General features: G+C 33.6%; 1 protein-coding gene across 1 annotated transcript in view; it reads left to right on the top strand.

Moving 5' to 3' along the window:
• FYB1 (FYN binding protein 1) overlaps positions 1–12,488 on the top strand; it is a 40,358-nt gene extending 27,870 nt beyond the window's left edge. Inside the window, exons 9-18 of the mRNA XM_029084855.1 lie at positions 1,307–1,335; positions 2,510–2,579; positions 3,128–3,268; positions 3,947–3,978; positions 5,053–5,122; positions 6,117–6,222; positions 6,520–6,682; positions 11,134–11,167; positions 12,315–12,346; positions 12,466–12,488. Coding sequence (XP_028940688.1) covers positions 1,307–1,335; positions 2,510–2,579; positions 3,128–3,268; positions 3,947–3,978; positions 5,053–5,122; positions 6,117–6,222; positions 6,520–6,682; positions 11,134–11,167; positions 12,315–12,346; positions 12,466–12,488 — 700 coding nt within the window. The remainder of the gene's footprint in view (positions 1–1,306; positions 1,336–2,509; positions 2,580–3,127; positions 3,269–3,946; positions 3,979–5,052; positions 5,123–6,116; positions 6,223–6,519; positions 6,683–11,133; positions 11,168–12,314; positions 12,347–12,465) is intronic.
• Positions 12,489–15,147: the final 2,659 nt, after the last annotated feature.

The raw sequence follows: 15,147 nt of genomic DNA, 5'->3' as shown, positions 1-15,147 counted from the left end.
TGAGCATGAATTGTTGGAAGGTCTGACATACATCAACATATTTTGAAAGCACTTGAAGAATGCCATACTAAAAAAAGCCTCTTGACCAAATAGTATTATCTCATTATCAGTAGTATTGTTAATATTCCAAAATTAATAAGTGACTAGGGCTATTGTATTTCAGGATTTCTTGGCACAAGAGTTTAGCAAATATCTTATTTCGATGTATAAGTTTAAATAAGGTTCTGACCTGGAAATAATTCAGCTCTGTGAATGTGTCAGATTTTTTTTCAATTACTGTTAGAACACTGGGCTAATATGGAGTTAGATATGCAGTTAGAGGTTTAAAGCATTACCCAGTGAAACCTAGTTGGGTAATAAATTCATTTGTTTACCATTTCATCTCAAGAAAATCCTCTCATAAGGGATCAATCTAAAGGGTGTGGATGCACTCTTTAGTGTTCAGTCAGATTATATTTTTATTCCCATCATGTTTGACTACATGACCTCCTGAGATCCCTTCCAACATGAATTATCCTATGATCGTAAGTTGTATTTTGTGCTTTAGTTTAAAGATTTCAAGGGGAATATAAAATATATTCTAAATATTGTAAATTGTTATAGTTGTAGTTATCAATTTGCATTTACTTGAAAATGACATTTTGTTGGAAATTGCTAACAGTTGTTAACAATTACTAAAAATTAGGACTGAACGTTTTTCTTGTGGGAAAATGTGCACCTTCATTGGCTTGAAATCTGCATTGATTTATGAAAATAGAGAATTTGCTTCACAGCTTTACTTATAAAATACTGTCCTTTTTTTTTTTTACATTAACTAAAGATGATATTGATAACTCTCTCTCTCATACCCTTTGAATTACTGTGAATGATATTTTAAAATACCCTTTTCTGATTTATAATTATTTCCAAGGGAAAAAAAATAGAGTATTTTCTTCTGCTTTACTTGAATCTGCTAGAAGTTAATCTGTCCTCATGCAAAAGCTAGTTAACTTATGAATAAGATAACACATTTTCTTTAGCCTTAGTGAGAATGCAACTACTATTTGGCTGTAGGAAATTGGTGTAAGTGTGGTGAAAACAGGGAGAAAAAAAGAACAACTATGTGAGCACATTTAGTTGTTGCCCACACACAAGAACACACGAGCATGTGCCTGAGCTTCCAGTGCAGAATTTGTAGTGCTCAGCTGGCAATGTAGACAAGTGCCAAAGCCAACTAATTACTACAAAAGTGATGGCTGATCATGGTGTTTTCTCTTTCCAAAGTATGATTGGTTTTCTCTAAAACGTCTCTTGTTTCCTTTTCCAGTCAGAGTGGTGGTCAAAGTGGAGCTGGAAGTAAGTTCTACATATACTTTTTGGGGAGCATTGTTTCTGTGTATTGCTTACCTTCAAATTCAGACATCTGCAGCTTCCAAATAATTCAGTAATTATCCATAAGCATGCTAAATGTTAGCTAACAGGCAACCAACAAGGAGGTATAGTGGTCAGATTAACTTACTTTCCACCTACGGGAATGTGGGCAAGAAAGTTTTGTCTTCAGATACTGTGAATCAGAAGCATGCCAAAAGATGACAAAAGTTTAATTTTTCTTTTGTGAAGGTAAATCATCCCACAAAACAGCACAGATATAATTGGCACAGTATTAACATGACCAAGAGGTTTTGTGCAGGAGAAATCCCATTCTGAAATAGCCAGTAATACTACCGATTAAAGCTGCATTTTGCTGACAGAGTTAAGGGGAACTTCAGTTTCAGCCATGCTCTGGAGTCCTAACCAGTATGACTGCAGCAGTTTCACATTGTCAACACACATTCAAACCCAGTTTCCCCTTTGGTAGCACATATATTTATGTAGCAATCTCTGTTGATCACAAGAGCATAGCTCATCTTCTCAGCTTAGAGTTTAGCTACTATTCATGGCAGAAGCATCCCCTGGCAGTGCTCTGTGAAGCTGCTGCCAGCGAAGCACAGATTTCAGTGATTACTCTGACCAGTGGCTAGAATTGGACATGGAAACTGAGGTAACCCTGCACTGAAGGAGATGGGTCTCAAAGGTCAGAATTAAGACCAAAATGAGGAGCTTATGCTGCACTTGTCTCTGGCTTAGGTGGATAAACACTAGATGTGACTTGCTGAGAGTGTTGGTCTGACATCTTCAATCATCACTCAAATCACACACAAAAATGTAAAAGTCATCAGTCATCATAATGACTGGGCCAAAACCAGCCATTTAGAATTTCAACAAATACAGTGTGAAAGCCTTTGTTTTCTGTATTTATGCTCTTGTGATTGGCAGTGCTATGTTAAATGCTGTGGATGGCATTCCCAACTGGGGTAAGCCTAAATCACTGTTTTAATAAATAGGCTGTGCCAGTTTACATGAAGATTTCATTTGCTAGGATATTGCACAAATGACACACACATTTGACATACTTAAGAGGCCAGTAGTGAATACCTTATTCAGCAGCAATAAATATAGATGCATTAATTCACTGTTTGATCTCTTAAAGGAATGTTCCCTCCTCCTCCTTCTGATCAAGAAATTTATGATGGGATTGATGATGAAGACACTGTAACTAGGTAAGTTTTTATATCATTTAAATAAATTGCTTCTTTAACAGAATGTTTTTATTTCAGTTTTTAGTATTTTTGAATTAGACACAATAATTAGCAAGTATTAGGATGATGACCAAGTGGATATACAACAGGATGGATTTGTGAAGCTAAAAAAAAAAATGCTTCTCTGGTCTTCTGGAGAAGTTTTGTTCTGCAATTAATTTTGGTATGTCAGCAAAAGCAGCTGCAATCATGAAAATCTCCAAATCCCCAACTAGATGGAATAGCTCTGAAAAATAACAAGTGTTAGCTTGCTGAGTAACAACATACAAACAGTAAGCCACTAGATTAATATCTATACCTACAAATATATCTCATTGTCTACAAATGACCTAACATACATATTTCTAGCTTAGCATTTTGGTGTTTAGCGTTTCGTTAGGTGTCCTCACTTTGTGGTATATACACTTTGGCATTAATAAGAATTACGTGCATCAATGGAGAATTGAAACTGGGCCTTTTAAAAAGAATGTTACATTTTACATTGTGATAATTGCATCCATACTCCAAAGGTCTGTATCACAGGATGAAGATAAGAATGGTATCTGGTCCTGGGGAATCTTGAAGAGACTAAAGGTCAAAGATGACAAAAAGAAAAGTGTACGAGAAAAAGCAGCCAAAGTCAATGGGGCAGAAGATAATGGAGATTTGTTGTAAGAGACTGTCAGGAAATCACAGTGCACATTAACTAATTCTAATAAAGCATTGATCATAAGCTACTAACATGTTCTCACAGCAGCCTAATGAATCATGCAGCGAAATGCTGCTCAGGATGGTACTTTTCTGCAAAAACACTGACCTCCTTTCTTTTCACCTGTATAATATAATTACTCTCTTAACAAGCTGTATTTGTTGCATGTGTAGTAATTAAAATATATTAAAAAAAATTTTGGTGAAGAGCACCAAAATAATCCATCATCCCTGTGCCACTTTGGTGATGTAGGTTTCCTGTATCCTCAGTTAAAATGTACTTTGCTCATCAGTACAATGTAGCTTCAATAATCTGGTAAATCTAGTCCCACTAATCTAAATTTTATGAATAATATTCCAAACAGAAAAAGGCAAAGATTATCTTCTACTCATCTTGCCCAGAGGTTAGATCAGCAACTGGTGTTTTTACCACCATCTTCTCTCATTCAGTTCTGAATGAGTTTACTTCAATTCAGTGGCAAAAATATATTTAGTCCATGAGTATTGTTGGTGTCAGCAGAGCTTCAAAACATCTGAAGGTTACTTGGAGCCCTTGTGTTGCAAGTTTTTTAAATTATTTAAATTATGCAAAAGCATATTAATGTGATATAAATACTTAATTAGTATCTTTTTCTTTCCAGTATCTCTTCTTCAACAAAGCAGTTTGGAAAAGGTAATTACTAGCCTATTGTTCAGTCTCCGTATTGAGTCCCAATGCTTTTTTCTGTATACATTACTCTCTATCACGCAAGTCACAAAAATATATCCAAGGAAGGAAACAGGATTTCCCATTGCTTACCCAGTTCCAGTGAAAAATTTTCAAATATTGTGACTGATTTGGCTACAGATGAGGAGATACAAATGTGTAACAAGCTCTCTAGAAAACAATTTAATGTATTTATAAAGAAGTCATGATTTTTCTGTGTGAGATTTCCACTAGTTCATTTTATTTGACATTAAGTATGAACAGATTCATTTGGAAAGAAAAACTTAATGCAAGACTTCAAAAGTAAAAAGTGATGCTTATTGTTATTTTTATCACTTGTAGTGTCTTTGTAAGATAATATATATTCATAAATATCAGCTCAGCCATGGAATAAAAAGCAAGTTCTTAACAATTTTTGAGGCTGTTGCCTGAACTGGGTTCTAAACCTTTTTTCTCCTACTGTGATTATTCTAGCTATTGATTTGCTGAGTAGAACAATTGCTTCCTCTCTACAAATATGCTGAATATGATTCGAAGTATATTCTTGGGGTAATAATTCTTTTCACTGCTTTGGCATTGCAAGATGGCCTAAAAACAAACATAATTGTGACTCATATCCACTTGTAAGCAATATTGTATTGAACAGAGTGCCACAGAAGTGCCTGAGTGGATATTAACATAAAACCCCAAAAATACACTTTGATGCAACACAGTGGGAAATGGACTAATTAAAATGAAGATTAAAGGCTATTGCATTAGCCAACATGTGCTAAAACTTGCTTCAGCTTAAGAAGATTAAAATATCAGTGAATACCTATTATTATTAATAGAGTCTTATTCTGAAAAGGTTGGCTGCTCTTTGTTTTGCACAGAACATTGTGTAAAACAGAGAACCCACAGTTACTATAGACGATAAATGGCTACAGTACTTGCCACAGTTTCTTGTCCACTTAGCTACACTACCATAGATTGTAACACAATGTATTTGCTACTCAAGGATCACATAATAATTATTCATTCTTTTAAACACTATTGTTTCAGATTGTGGAGACAATGATATTTATGATGACGTAGATTCTTCAGACTTCCCTCCTCCACCACCTGAACTCAAGCAAGTGAAAATGGGAATAACTTCCTTGATTAGAAATCTGTAATACACTGTGAAATATTTTCAAAGTATTTACTAGAAGCAGATTGCTATTAAATTATGATTTATTTGGTAGTGTCAGGTTTTGTAGTTCTCCTAACCCTACTGTTGACAATGGCAGTTGAATGCTCCCTGCCTCCATTCTCAGATTGAAATAATAGACTATAGAATAAATAAGCATTCTTCAAATTTCAACAAATTCAGTTCCTGATGGGCAAAAGGTAGAAATGAATGCATGGCCTAAAGGTACTCATTGTAGATTCTCTGCATGCAGTCTTTTTCCTATCAAAATTTGGGGACTGTTAGAATAAGTACTTGATCCCAGCTGCTGTAGTATTTTAAGAGAAAAGGCATTAGTGTCCTGTGTTGTAAGTATGAAACACATCTGGAGGTCTAAAGTTCAACTTGGAAAACTTATATCCCTGGACCAGGAAGTCATCACCATCTCTGGAGCACAGATGCATCTGTGAAGATGACTGCAACATGTCTCATTCTGTTGTCACTAACTCCACTCAGGTGGAGCTACAGAGTGCACTACAATAATCTAGTCTAGGGGCATTAAAACAGAGAAAGCTCTTTGAACTGTATATCCAAAGAAGTGGCTCTCCTAACCAAAATCTAGGTTAGTTCACACACTCATATACATTAATCTACTATGTTTGGTAGAAGTTAAGTTCTCATTGCTGTACCAGATAGATACTTCAAATAATTGGCCATATTCACTTATGTGATAGATAATATTAACATCAGAACTCATTAAAAGAGAGAAGTAGGAAAGACAACCCCAACTTTTAATTTCTTTTGAAGTCATATGTATTATCCATATTAGTTTTATAAACCAACAAAAATGCTATAGACACATGAAGGCAAATGCATTTTCACTAAAATTATCAGAGAAGTTGTCAATACCTTAGATATGTTGCTAATTTTGTTTTTATCTATAACGTCTTGTTTTAAGTTCATCAAAATCAGCAAGCCTTGGAAAACATAAATCAGATGAAAAAGACGCACAAAAGTTTAAAAAGATGGAAAGAGAAGAAAAAGAGTTCAGAAAAAAGTTCAGAGTAAGTTTTGTTCACATAAAATATAAAGATTTATGTACCTGTATGATCTCCTCTAATTTGTATCCCCTAATTTGTAAATAACCCATTATTTTGCCTTTGAGAAGTAAAGTATTACTACTTGTAAAAATAGTGAGCATTTATAAGTCCAAATGGCAAGCATGGGCACATGCTACATAGCATAAACAATTATTTGCCTAATTTTCAAAAGTTCAGTAATAGATGGGAATATATTGGTCTAAAAATGTATTATCAATGTGGATGGTTTTTAACCAGCATCTCTTTATTTGATTTTTGCAGTTTGAAGGTGAAATTAAAGTTCTCTACTCCACCACCACAGTCCAGGATTTGCCCCAGAAAAGATGGGGACCTAAAGACTTACAAGTTAAACCAGGGGAGTCTCTTGAGGTTATAGAAAGCACAGATGATACCAAGGTCCTGTGCAGGAATGAAGAAGGAAAATGTAAGTTTTATTAATAAGTTTTAGTACAAATAAAATTATCAGAGAATAATTGAATAAAGACGTGTGAAAAACTGTCTTCCCTGTCATACTAAAGCAGAGCCTAATACTTTTCTTTATCCTTGCCTGGTAGTTGATGAGATAGATATTTTTATTTTATTATTGTGTTTTAAGAGCAGCTTGCCTTAAAAAAATTAAAACTCCAACAGACAAGAGATACCAAATGTGAGAAAAAGGACAACTTAGTCATGTAAATCTTGCTTTGCATCAACTAAGAGTAGCAGATGATTCAGTTGCTTCTGTCTCCCTCTATTTGTCAAACAGACTATAGCTGTGATATCCCACAGAACCTAGTAAAAGTTAAATCCTTGCTGCACCTCTGGGAAGTACTTGCCAAATTATTGCAACCAAGGGAAAATCAATGACAATAGTCTTACTTTGGGTTGCCAGAGTTTAATCTTTTCAACAGGCTGGGGGTGGAACTGTTAGGAGTCTTCCCCTCCCAGCCTTAAGCTGATCCAAGTCCTTTTTGGCATCCCTGTTTGTTTTATGAGCTGTACGAGGCTTTTCAATGTTTCTTTGAAAACCTTGGCCAGGCTGTGCATTGGCAGAAGTTTTTGCATTTTTTGAGAATTCTGGACCATCTATTGTTGATTCTGATTTCTTAATGTGCTTCTCTTATAGTACTTCTCAAATCTCCTAGTCAAAATTCACTTTGTGTAGGAACAGACTACATTCAAAGTAGTCGCATCCTACCAATCCCCTTCACTTTTTATCTCTGACCTATGAAGAAGACAGTCCAATGCTATAAACCTCTGAAGGGGATTCAGTCACTTCTATTTTTTTTCCCTTCCATACTCAACTCATACAGCCTGGAGTATAGCCTTCTTTCTGGCAGGCTTGCAGGGTGAGGAGGAATTTCTTGCATAACAATAAATACGTTTTTCAAAATATGGATCGCACTAGTGTAGTCACTTCCCAAAGAGCTTCTTTCAATGCTGCATTTTTTGACTCAAGCTAATAACAAAGCAGAAAGTAGTTCATGATGGCTGTTTTCCTCACGTAGACTTCAAAGCCTTTCAAACAGTGATAGGAGCTACTGCTTTGCTGTGCATAAAAGAGCAAACAAATAAAAATATCCTCCCTGAAAACCTCTGAATAGATCTCTGACAATTTTCACATTAATTAGTGAAGTATGAATCTTACTTTAGTTAAGTGCATGACAGTTTTGGTTATTTGCTCTAGTTGCTCTAGTTCTTCATATCTTGAAGCTATGATTTTACATTTTGAAGGCCAGATAGACTGAAAATCAACAAATAGAGATGTTTTTGTTACTTTCTTGCACATGAATTCTTCCATTTAAATTAATTTATGAAGCACTAACAGTTAAACAAAATTACAAATTATATGTTTTAAGCAAGGGCTGATGATCTTAGGGATGTATTCTGCTATCACTTATTTGAATTGTTATGAAATTATTTGAGATTTCAAATGTGAAATAAGGAACTGATTTTTACCTTCTCAAATTCCTTCTTACTATTGCCTTGGTCTGACCCACGTACCTTTCAAAATACACAAACAACTTCAATTAATTTTCACAGATATTGCTTAAACATTAGGATATAAATGGGCTTCATTGCCTGAAAATGTAAGTTGTGTCTTCTCCAAGCTTCCTTTACACTGTCAGAAAGCAGCTGGCCTGATGTGTCATAGCTTTCAGTGGGGATAAGTAATGAAGATGAAGTGTGCTGACCTGCTGCCTTATTCCCTATTATGGAAGCCACATAAATATAAATAAACTGGTTAGAAACTGAAACTTTGGATGTACAATTATGAATTAGTAAGTTTGAAAGAGTAGGAGATCAGCGGGGTCTGTATCTCCCACATATTTAGGGGCTAGGGACTGTCAGAAGAACCTAGGTTTTGTTTTGCATTGGTAGGAGGACTGGCAGATGCGCGTCTGGCTTGCAAGCACACTGTGTACACCACAACTATAAGCAAAATAATTTTGCTTTCATGTGTTTCACAGGAGAAAATTAAAAGATGAAACAGAGAAGATTAGATTAGCCAAATGTTTTTAAATGATTCCCGGTGAGACTTCAGGAGTCTTGAAAACTATTGGACTCTGCTTAAAGAGAATTTTTAAAATATGACCTCTTTTTAAAAAAATATTTTCTATGCCTTTATCCCAGATAATAAAATCTGAGGAAAGACAACCAGGCTAAGAAGATCCTGAACAGAGAGAGCTTTAACTATGTATACCAACCTGCAATCAGCCTTAGAGAATATGCAGGTGACTGAAAATCTGCAGCATTGGGTTCTTTGACTGAAGATTACCTTTTTAACACTTCTAGTAGGCAAATGTTATAATGGAATTTATGTAACTACCTATGTTACACAAATAGTATGTAACTATGTTACTATGTAACTATCAAATCTTCATGACCCTGAAGATAGAAATACAGGCAAATGAAGCAAATTTCATCTTACACAGCTGCAATGAAATATTAAATGCATATAACTTTTTTCATTCATGCAGATTAGTGTAAAATAAAAAGTAATTCCTTTTTAGGCAGCCTTAAGCTCTACCACAAGACAGACGTTTTCCTTAAAAATGCAGTGTTCTTAATGTATTATGGCCTTCACAGGGCAAATCACTAATCTACTTTTTATACAGCAATTAATACAGCATATTCTGGAAAAAAACCTGTATTTAAATTTGAGACTTATAGCACTATCTGATATCTACCTATTTTAAGATGGAAAGATGCCAAGTTAAAATGAATTATGCAAGCATTTTTTTATGAAGGAAAGCTTTACATAAGAATTTGTTATTTATTACTATTAACAGAACTATTTGGGATATTAGTCTTGTCAGATAACTTTTACAATATTCCATACAGGATTCATAGGACATTTTTATATATCAAAACATTGCCCAGTTGAAGACTGTGATAATTCAGCAGTATTTGGGAACAGAACTAGCTCTTTGTGTGTGTCTGATGCCAATTTACGAGGGAAGGTTTCCCCTACTTGTAAAGCTACAGTTCTTGAAATGGGCAATTTCAGTTAAAATAAAATTAGAGCTTGGATGTTAAAAAGGCTTAACACAAAATATGAGATTCTTTAGATGGGAATTACTGTGCATTTAAAAAAGAAAAGATACTTTCATGTCTTATGCATCAGAAAAGAAAAATTCATTTGAAGAAGGAAATAATTCCTTAAGGTGATCTGGGGATTCAGTTAGACTAAGCTGAAGGATCACCACCAGAAATACTAGCAGAAAACTGACATTTTGGGTAATATATAACAGTTCCCCTAAGTAGATGGAGCAGTTACAGCTCAAGAATTCAAGGAACTTGACAAGTCAAAGTAGTAAATTTATTCTAAAACACATGAATTGTGTATGAATTACTAAAACCCTGCCATTTTAGTGTGACCATTTAAGCTTCCTAATGAATAAAAGAAATAAACAATTTCAAATATAACACAAGGTCACATTTCTTCTTTAGAACTGTCCTAAATTTGTGCCAACATACTAAAGTTTACCTACAGATATGTAATTATTGTTATGGCTTTCTCTTTCTTTCTATATGTAATACCAATTGACAAGTAATTCAATAGATACCTTTTACTAAAGACAGCAAGTGTTTTTTTCAAGAGATTAAATATATTGAAGAAGAATATGTATAGTTTATCTGATTTCATGAGCAATGCAACAGAGTAACAGAATAATTCACTAGAGAGTAGCGTTTCTAAGGTATTTCCATTATCTATACAAACAGTTCTTATCAATATGCTTATTAAAAAATTTTCAACAATTTACAGTTTATGATAATTAATTGGTGTATATAACCTCAAAGACTTTTTTGTCCCTGTAGGAAATAATACATATTTCTCTTACTTATTATTATATATTTTATCATGTGGTGGTTATTATTACACCATATTTTTGTGCTGTAGTTTGTGAACTGTAGTATATTTTGTGTTAATATCTATTGTTTCACACCCTTCTCATGCAAACAGGAAACTAAAATACAAGATGAAAACCTAATCTTGCATAACCTACATTACTATATTCTCCTTTCAGCACTGTGTACACTTTTGTACACAATAGAAACTATTGCAATGAAACAAGAGAAATTATATTTTATTAATATGTAAAGTTCCTGGCACAGCAGACATGTAACAGGTCTTGGAGCTACTGTAATATCCTGATTCCCTATCTAACCCACCATGTTATACTACATAAGCAGATGAGAATAATTAACACTAAAATTAGACAGAAAAATTTTCCTCATGTACATTTCCATTGTACATTGTTACCCAACTATTATGTCTACCAATCTTAAATATCTAAAAGAGAAAAATTGCATTTCAGTAGTGCTAGCAACAGAAGAAATAACATGCATATTTCTATTTAACTTAAATACATATATATTTCAATTTTACAGATGGCTATGTTCTGAGAAGCAATTTAGTTCAGAAGTAAGTAAAAAGATCTTTCAAAATCTTTTTGAAACCTTTTTATATAACACTCAATTTTGTTCTAAACAGTTTGTTAAAAAAAAAAAGTGAAATGTAATTATTTTAGTATGTCATTGTAATCCTGCAAATTGATTTATTTTTACCAAGTTTTGATTTCTCAGGAACTGGACACATGCTGGAAATTTTCCATGGCCCCATTCTCTATTGCTCAACCATAAACTCTAGTTTAAACCATGAAAAATTAGATAAATTAAGCATTATTGGTAACAGAATCTATTACTAAACTGCACATCAATGTGATTAAGTGTATTGATGCCATTTTCAAATGTTCAACTAAAATGGACCAATTTTTCTTTAGGTTTATTTTTATTTTAGTCTTACTGGAATTGAGCAGATTTGGCTTAGTGTTGCTCTAAATATTTGCGTGGAGTTCAGTATTTAGGTTTTAATCCAAAATCTTCTAATCAGACAAAGCCTCTTGATTTCCTTCAATGGGCTTTATGTCAGACCCTTAAATATCAATTCAGATGTCACTTTTAGAATTGAGGCCTGCAAACACTTATACACATGTTTAACATATATATAAATAGCCTTATTGGCTTCTATGGGCCTGTTCATGTATTTAAGTGACATATTTTGAAAATTCCTATTCATGGAGAGTATACCATTCATCGAAATTACCTAAATTAATTATCTAAAGAGCAGCTTCCCCAAAACCATTATAGCATTGCCAAGTACAGAAGCAAATAAGAATTTCAAGGGCATACTGATTTTTTTTTTTTACTCATCTTTTCTGGTTTTCATTTTAAAAAATAAAAAAATATTTCATTTTTTTATGGAAAAAGCTCTATGAGTTTGTTAGAATAGCTACTTAAAAACTTAATGAAAAAACCCAATGTTTTCATAAAATAAATCTTTCATGTTAGAAAGGTTTCCGGCTCTACCCTTCACTGAAAATCCTTTGACCTGACCATCTTGCTCAACGCTGTTCTGTTACTATAATCGTTGCACTTTCTGAATTAGCAAATTAATTACTTGATAGTATGTCTGCACCATACTGCTACACTATTTCGTATCTGCATGCAAATAGTAATATATATCTGATGTCTCAATTTTTCATACATTATTTTTCTTTTTTAACTTACAGTGATGGAGAGATTTACGATGATATTGGTGATGGTATGTTGAGCATTTCAAACAATACAATAATTATATTCAATTACACTAAATAACTTCATCCTTGAAGTAGTCGAAGTACTACACAATATTAATATTTTTGCATTTTATTTTCATTTCAGATTGTATCTATGATAATGACTGATGCAGAATTCTGTGCAAGTAAGAGCTTCATTGAAGATCAAAATCTATTTTGGACTTCCTAATTGTGAAAGCAAGAGAAGTCACTGAAGCTAGTTACAAGTTAGTCGGTTACAATCTTCTAAATGTACAAGTAACTTTTTTTAGGATTTCAGAGTTTTGTCATCCCTTGCTTTGAATTGTATCCATATTGCCATTTATCTGAGCAATTAAAATTCAGGGAATATGAGCTGAAGTTAAGGTTATAATTTTCCACTTCCTTTCTACATCTGTGACAGTCCATGTAAAAACAATTCTTCAATTAGCTATACCCAAAGAGGCCAGTTCAGGTCTATGAAGAATACAGAGGACAACAAACTCTGCGAAGAGGTTTTACTTTGTCTCTGGTCTATTAAACACCAGAGACTGCCACTCCGAGGACGACAGTATCCTGAAATGAAATGCTTCCTTTGGTGATAAATCCTGTTGTGAAAACAGGAAATCAAAAGTGGGCATCAGAGAAGGCAATGCATTGCTGACCTGCCATTCCAACTGCAATAGCCTTAGCTACACTGACATGTACAGCCATCTACCATTATTGCTGAAGTTTCTTTTTCGACATTGTACGAATGATAGAATACCATTTTCTAACATTTATTTGACCATTTTGTAAGTAGTTTTTGACTAATATTAGTAGTAAAATAGTAACAATGTTATATGTGTTACAGCACTCTGAAATATAAACCATAGAAGAGTCTACTTTAGAGTATAGTGTTGCTCAAAATATATTCAGAACATTTAGGTTAAGATTTAATTTCTTTTTAGTTAGAAGATATGTTGCTGTTGTCATCATTAGAGTAATTTAGGCATTAAAATGGAGCTATAAACTTATGATAAACTGGTTGGAAAAAATGTATAGATTAAATAGATGTGTATATTTATCACATCATTTTGATAGTATCTTTTTCTTCTAAATACTATATTTTACACTAGACTTGGCTAAATGAGAGTATAGAAATTAAACATTTCCATGCTTATCCATTGTAGAAACAACATTTACACCTAAAGATCATTGGTGATGCTGTTATCTGAATGAGCAAGTAGCAAATCAAAAATGCACAGATGGATCATAATAATAAATATGACTTTGAACTCATATATCAGAACTCACTGGAAATCAAAAGACATTCACAGTGAACTCCCACTAAAGAGGGTGAGCATGCGCAGAAAATGGAACATGTATTTGTAATCTGTGATGCTTTTGCTGTAGCGCAAGATAATCAAACACCTGTAACAAGCAATGTGCCAGGATCAGTGCAAGCGACTCCTCTTGATAATCAAGTCTCTTATAATCCTCAAGGGAATTATGGTTCACTGTGAAAACCAGTGCAATGTAGCAAGCTAGCAAGTTTAGCCTATAAATATAAAACAATTTTAGCTCTGTTGAAGTAAGTGAGCTTTGGTCTTACCTTCAGCAGAGCTGAGATTTCACCTTACATAAGTGCCTTTTATTGATGGTTCAGAATATAGTCAATGTCTAAGGAGGTTTAATGCTATGGGGATATCAAAATTAATTGTAGAGATAATAGCCTATAAGCTATTTTATACTGTATTTAAAATCACTGATAATACACTGAAAAGCTATATGCAGACTTGACTTTCCTGCTCTACATTTGCTATTCAACAAGCATCCAGGCATACAAATACCAATTTTATTTGTAAACATCAGCACCAGCACCCAAATTTAAAACCTGACCTTGTATATTAAGTACAATTAATATGTGTGGCTATCTGTCTATGTTGCTGTTGGTGGTTTATTGATTTTTCAGGGTCATTCAAGAGGGTATCTGCATCAAATTAGTGATATGCCAGAGAACTGAGAGGGAATGCAGACACTTAGGAATACACAATCACTTGTCAGTTACTAATAGGATAAACAGTTTTGTGCTTTCCACAATTATCTCAAAAAGTTTGTGTTAAATTCTAACATATATGCCCAGTCTTGTTTTAGTTTTTAACATCATGACCAACAAAGGAACCTTCCTTTTGAATATAGTTTATCGTGTGTTAAAGGATTTAAATAAAACACAAACCTCTTTCATTCCCCTGAAAAATAAGTTAATTTTATTATTTGTGAGATTTTTTGGTCTTATATTTTGAATAGTTTTTCCATGTTCTTAGCCTTGATGTGTTGTAGGTACTGTGTTTCCTTACTGATTACACTGACTGAATTGGTCTTATGATACATTAAATTGTTAAAAAAAAATTTTAAAAATCAAAGATATTTTAAGCTAAAAATCTGTGCATTTTTTGCACAAATCAAATATAATGTGATTGTTACAAGGTGTTGAAATGTATTTATAAGGTACTACACACTGAAAAATTACTGGTATTGTGTATTTTTTCTTTTCATTATTTTACCAATGTCATTCACTGGATGCATTTTTTTCCTTTCTTCTGAATAAAAGTGTGCTTTCTGACAAGAAATGTGGGTACACTATCTTCTGCCAAAGTAGAACAACGGTAGCTGAAAAATAACTTCTGGAAATTATCACTGAGCAGTTGACAGAGTGAAAATCAACTTTATTATTGCTGCAAAGGCAGTACAACTACAAGGTGGCATTTGTTTGTCAGTAATTACTATCCAGACAGTGAAATGTAAGCAAAAAATCCTCTAGACAGAA

The sequence above is a fragment of the Antrostomus carolinensis genome, unplaced genomic scaffold, assembly GCF_000700745.2.
Source record: "Antrostomus carolinensis isolate BGI_N321 unplaced genomic scaffold, ASM70074v2 scaffold360, whole genome shotgun sequence".
In the NCBI taxonomy this organism is placed as follows: domain Eukaryota; kingdom Metazoa; phylum Chordata; class Aves; order Caprimulgiformes; family Caprimulgidae; genus Antrostomus; species Antrostomus carolinensis.
Note: the sequence above shows the minus strand (reverse complement) of the source record. Positions and strands in the feature narration are given on the sequence as shown.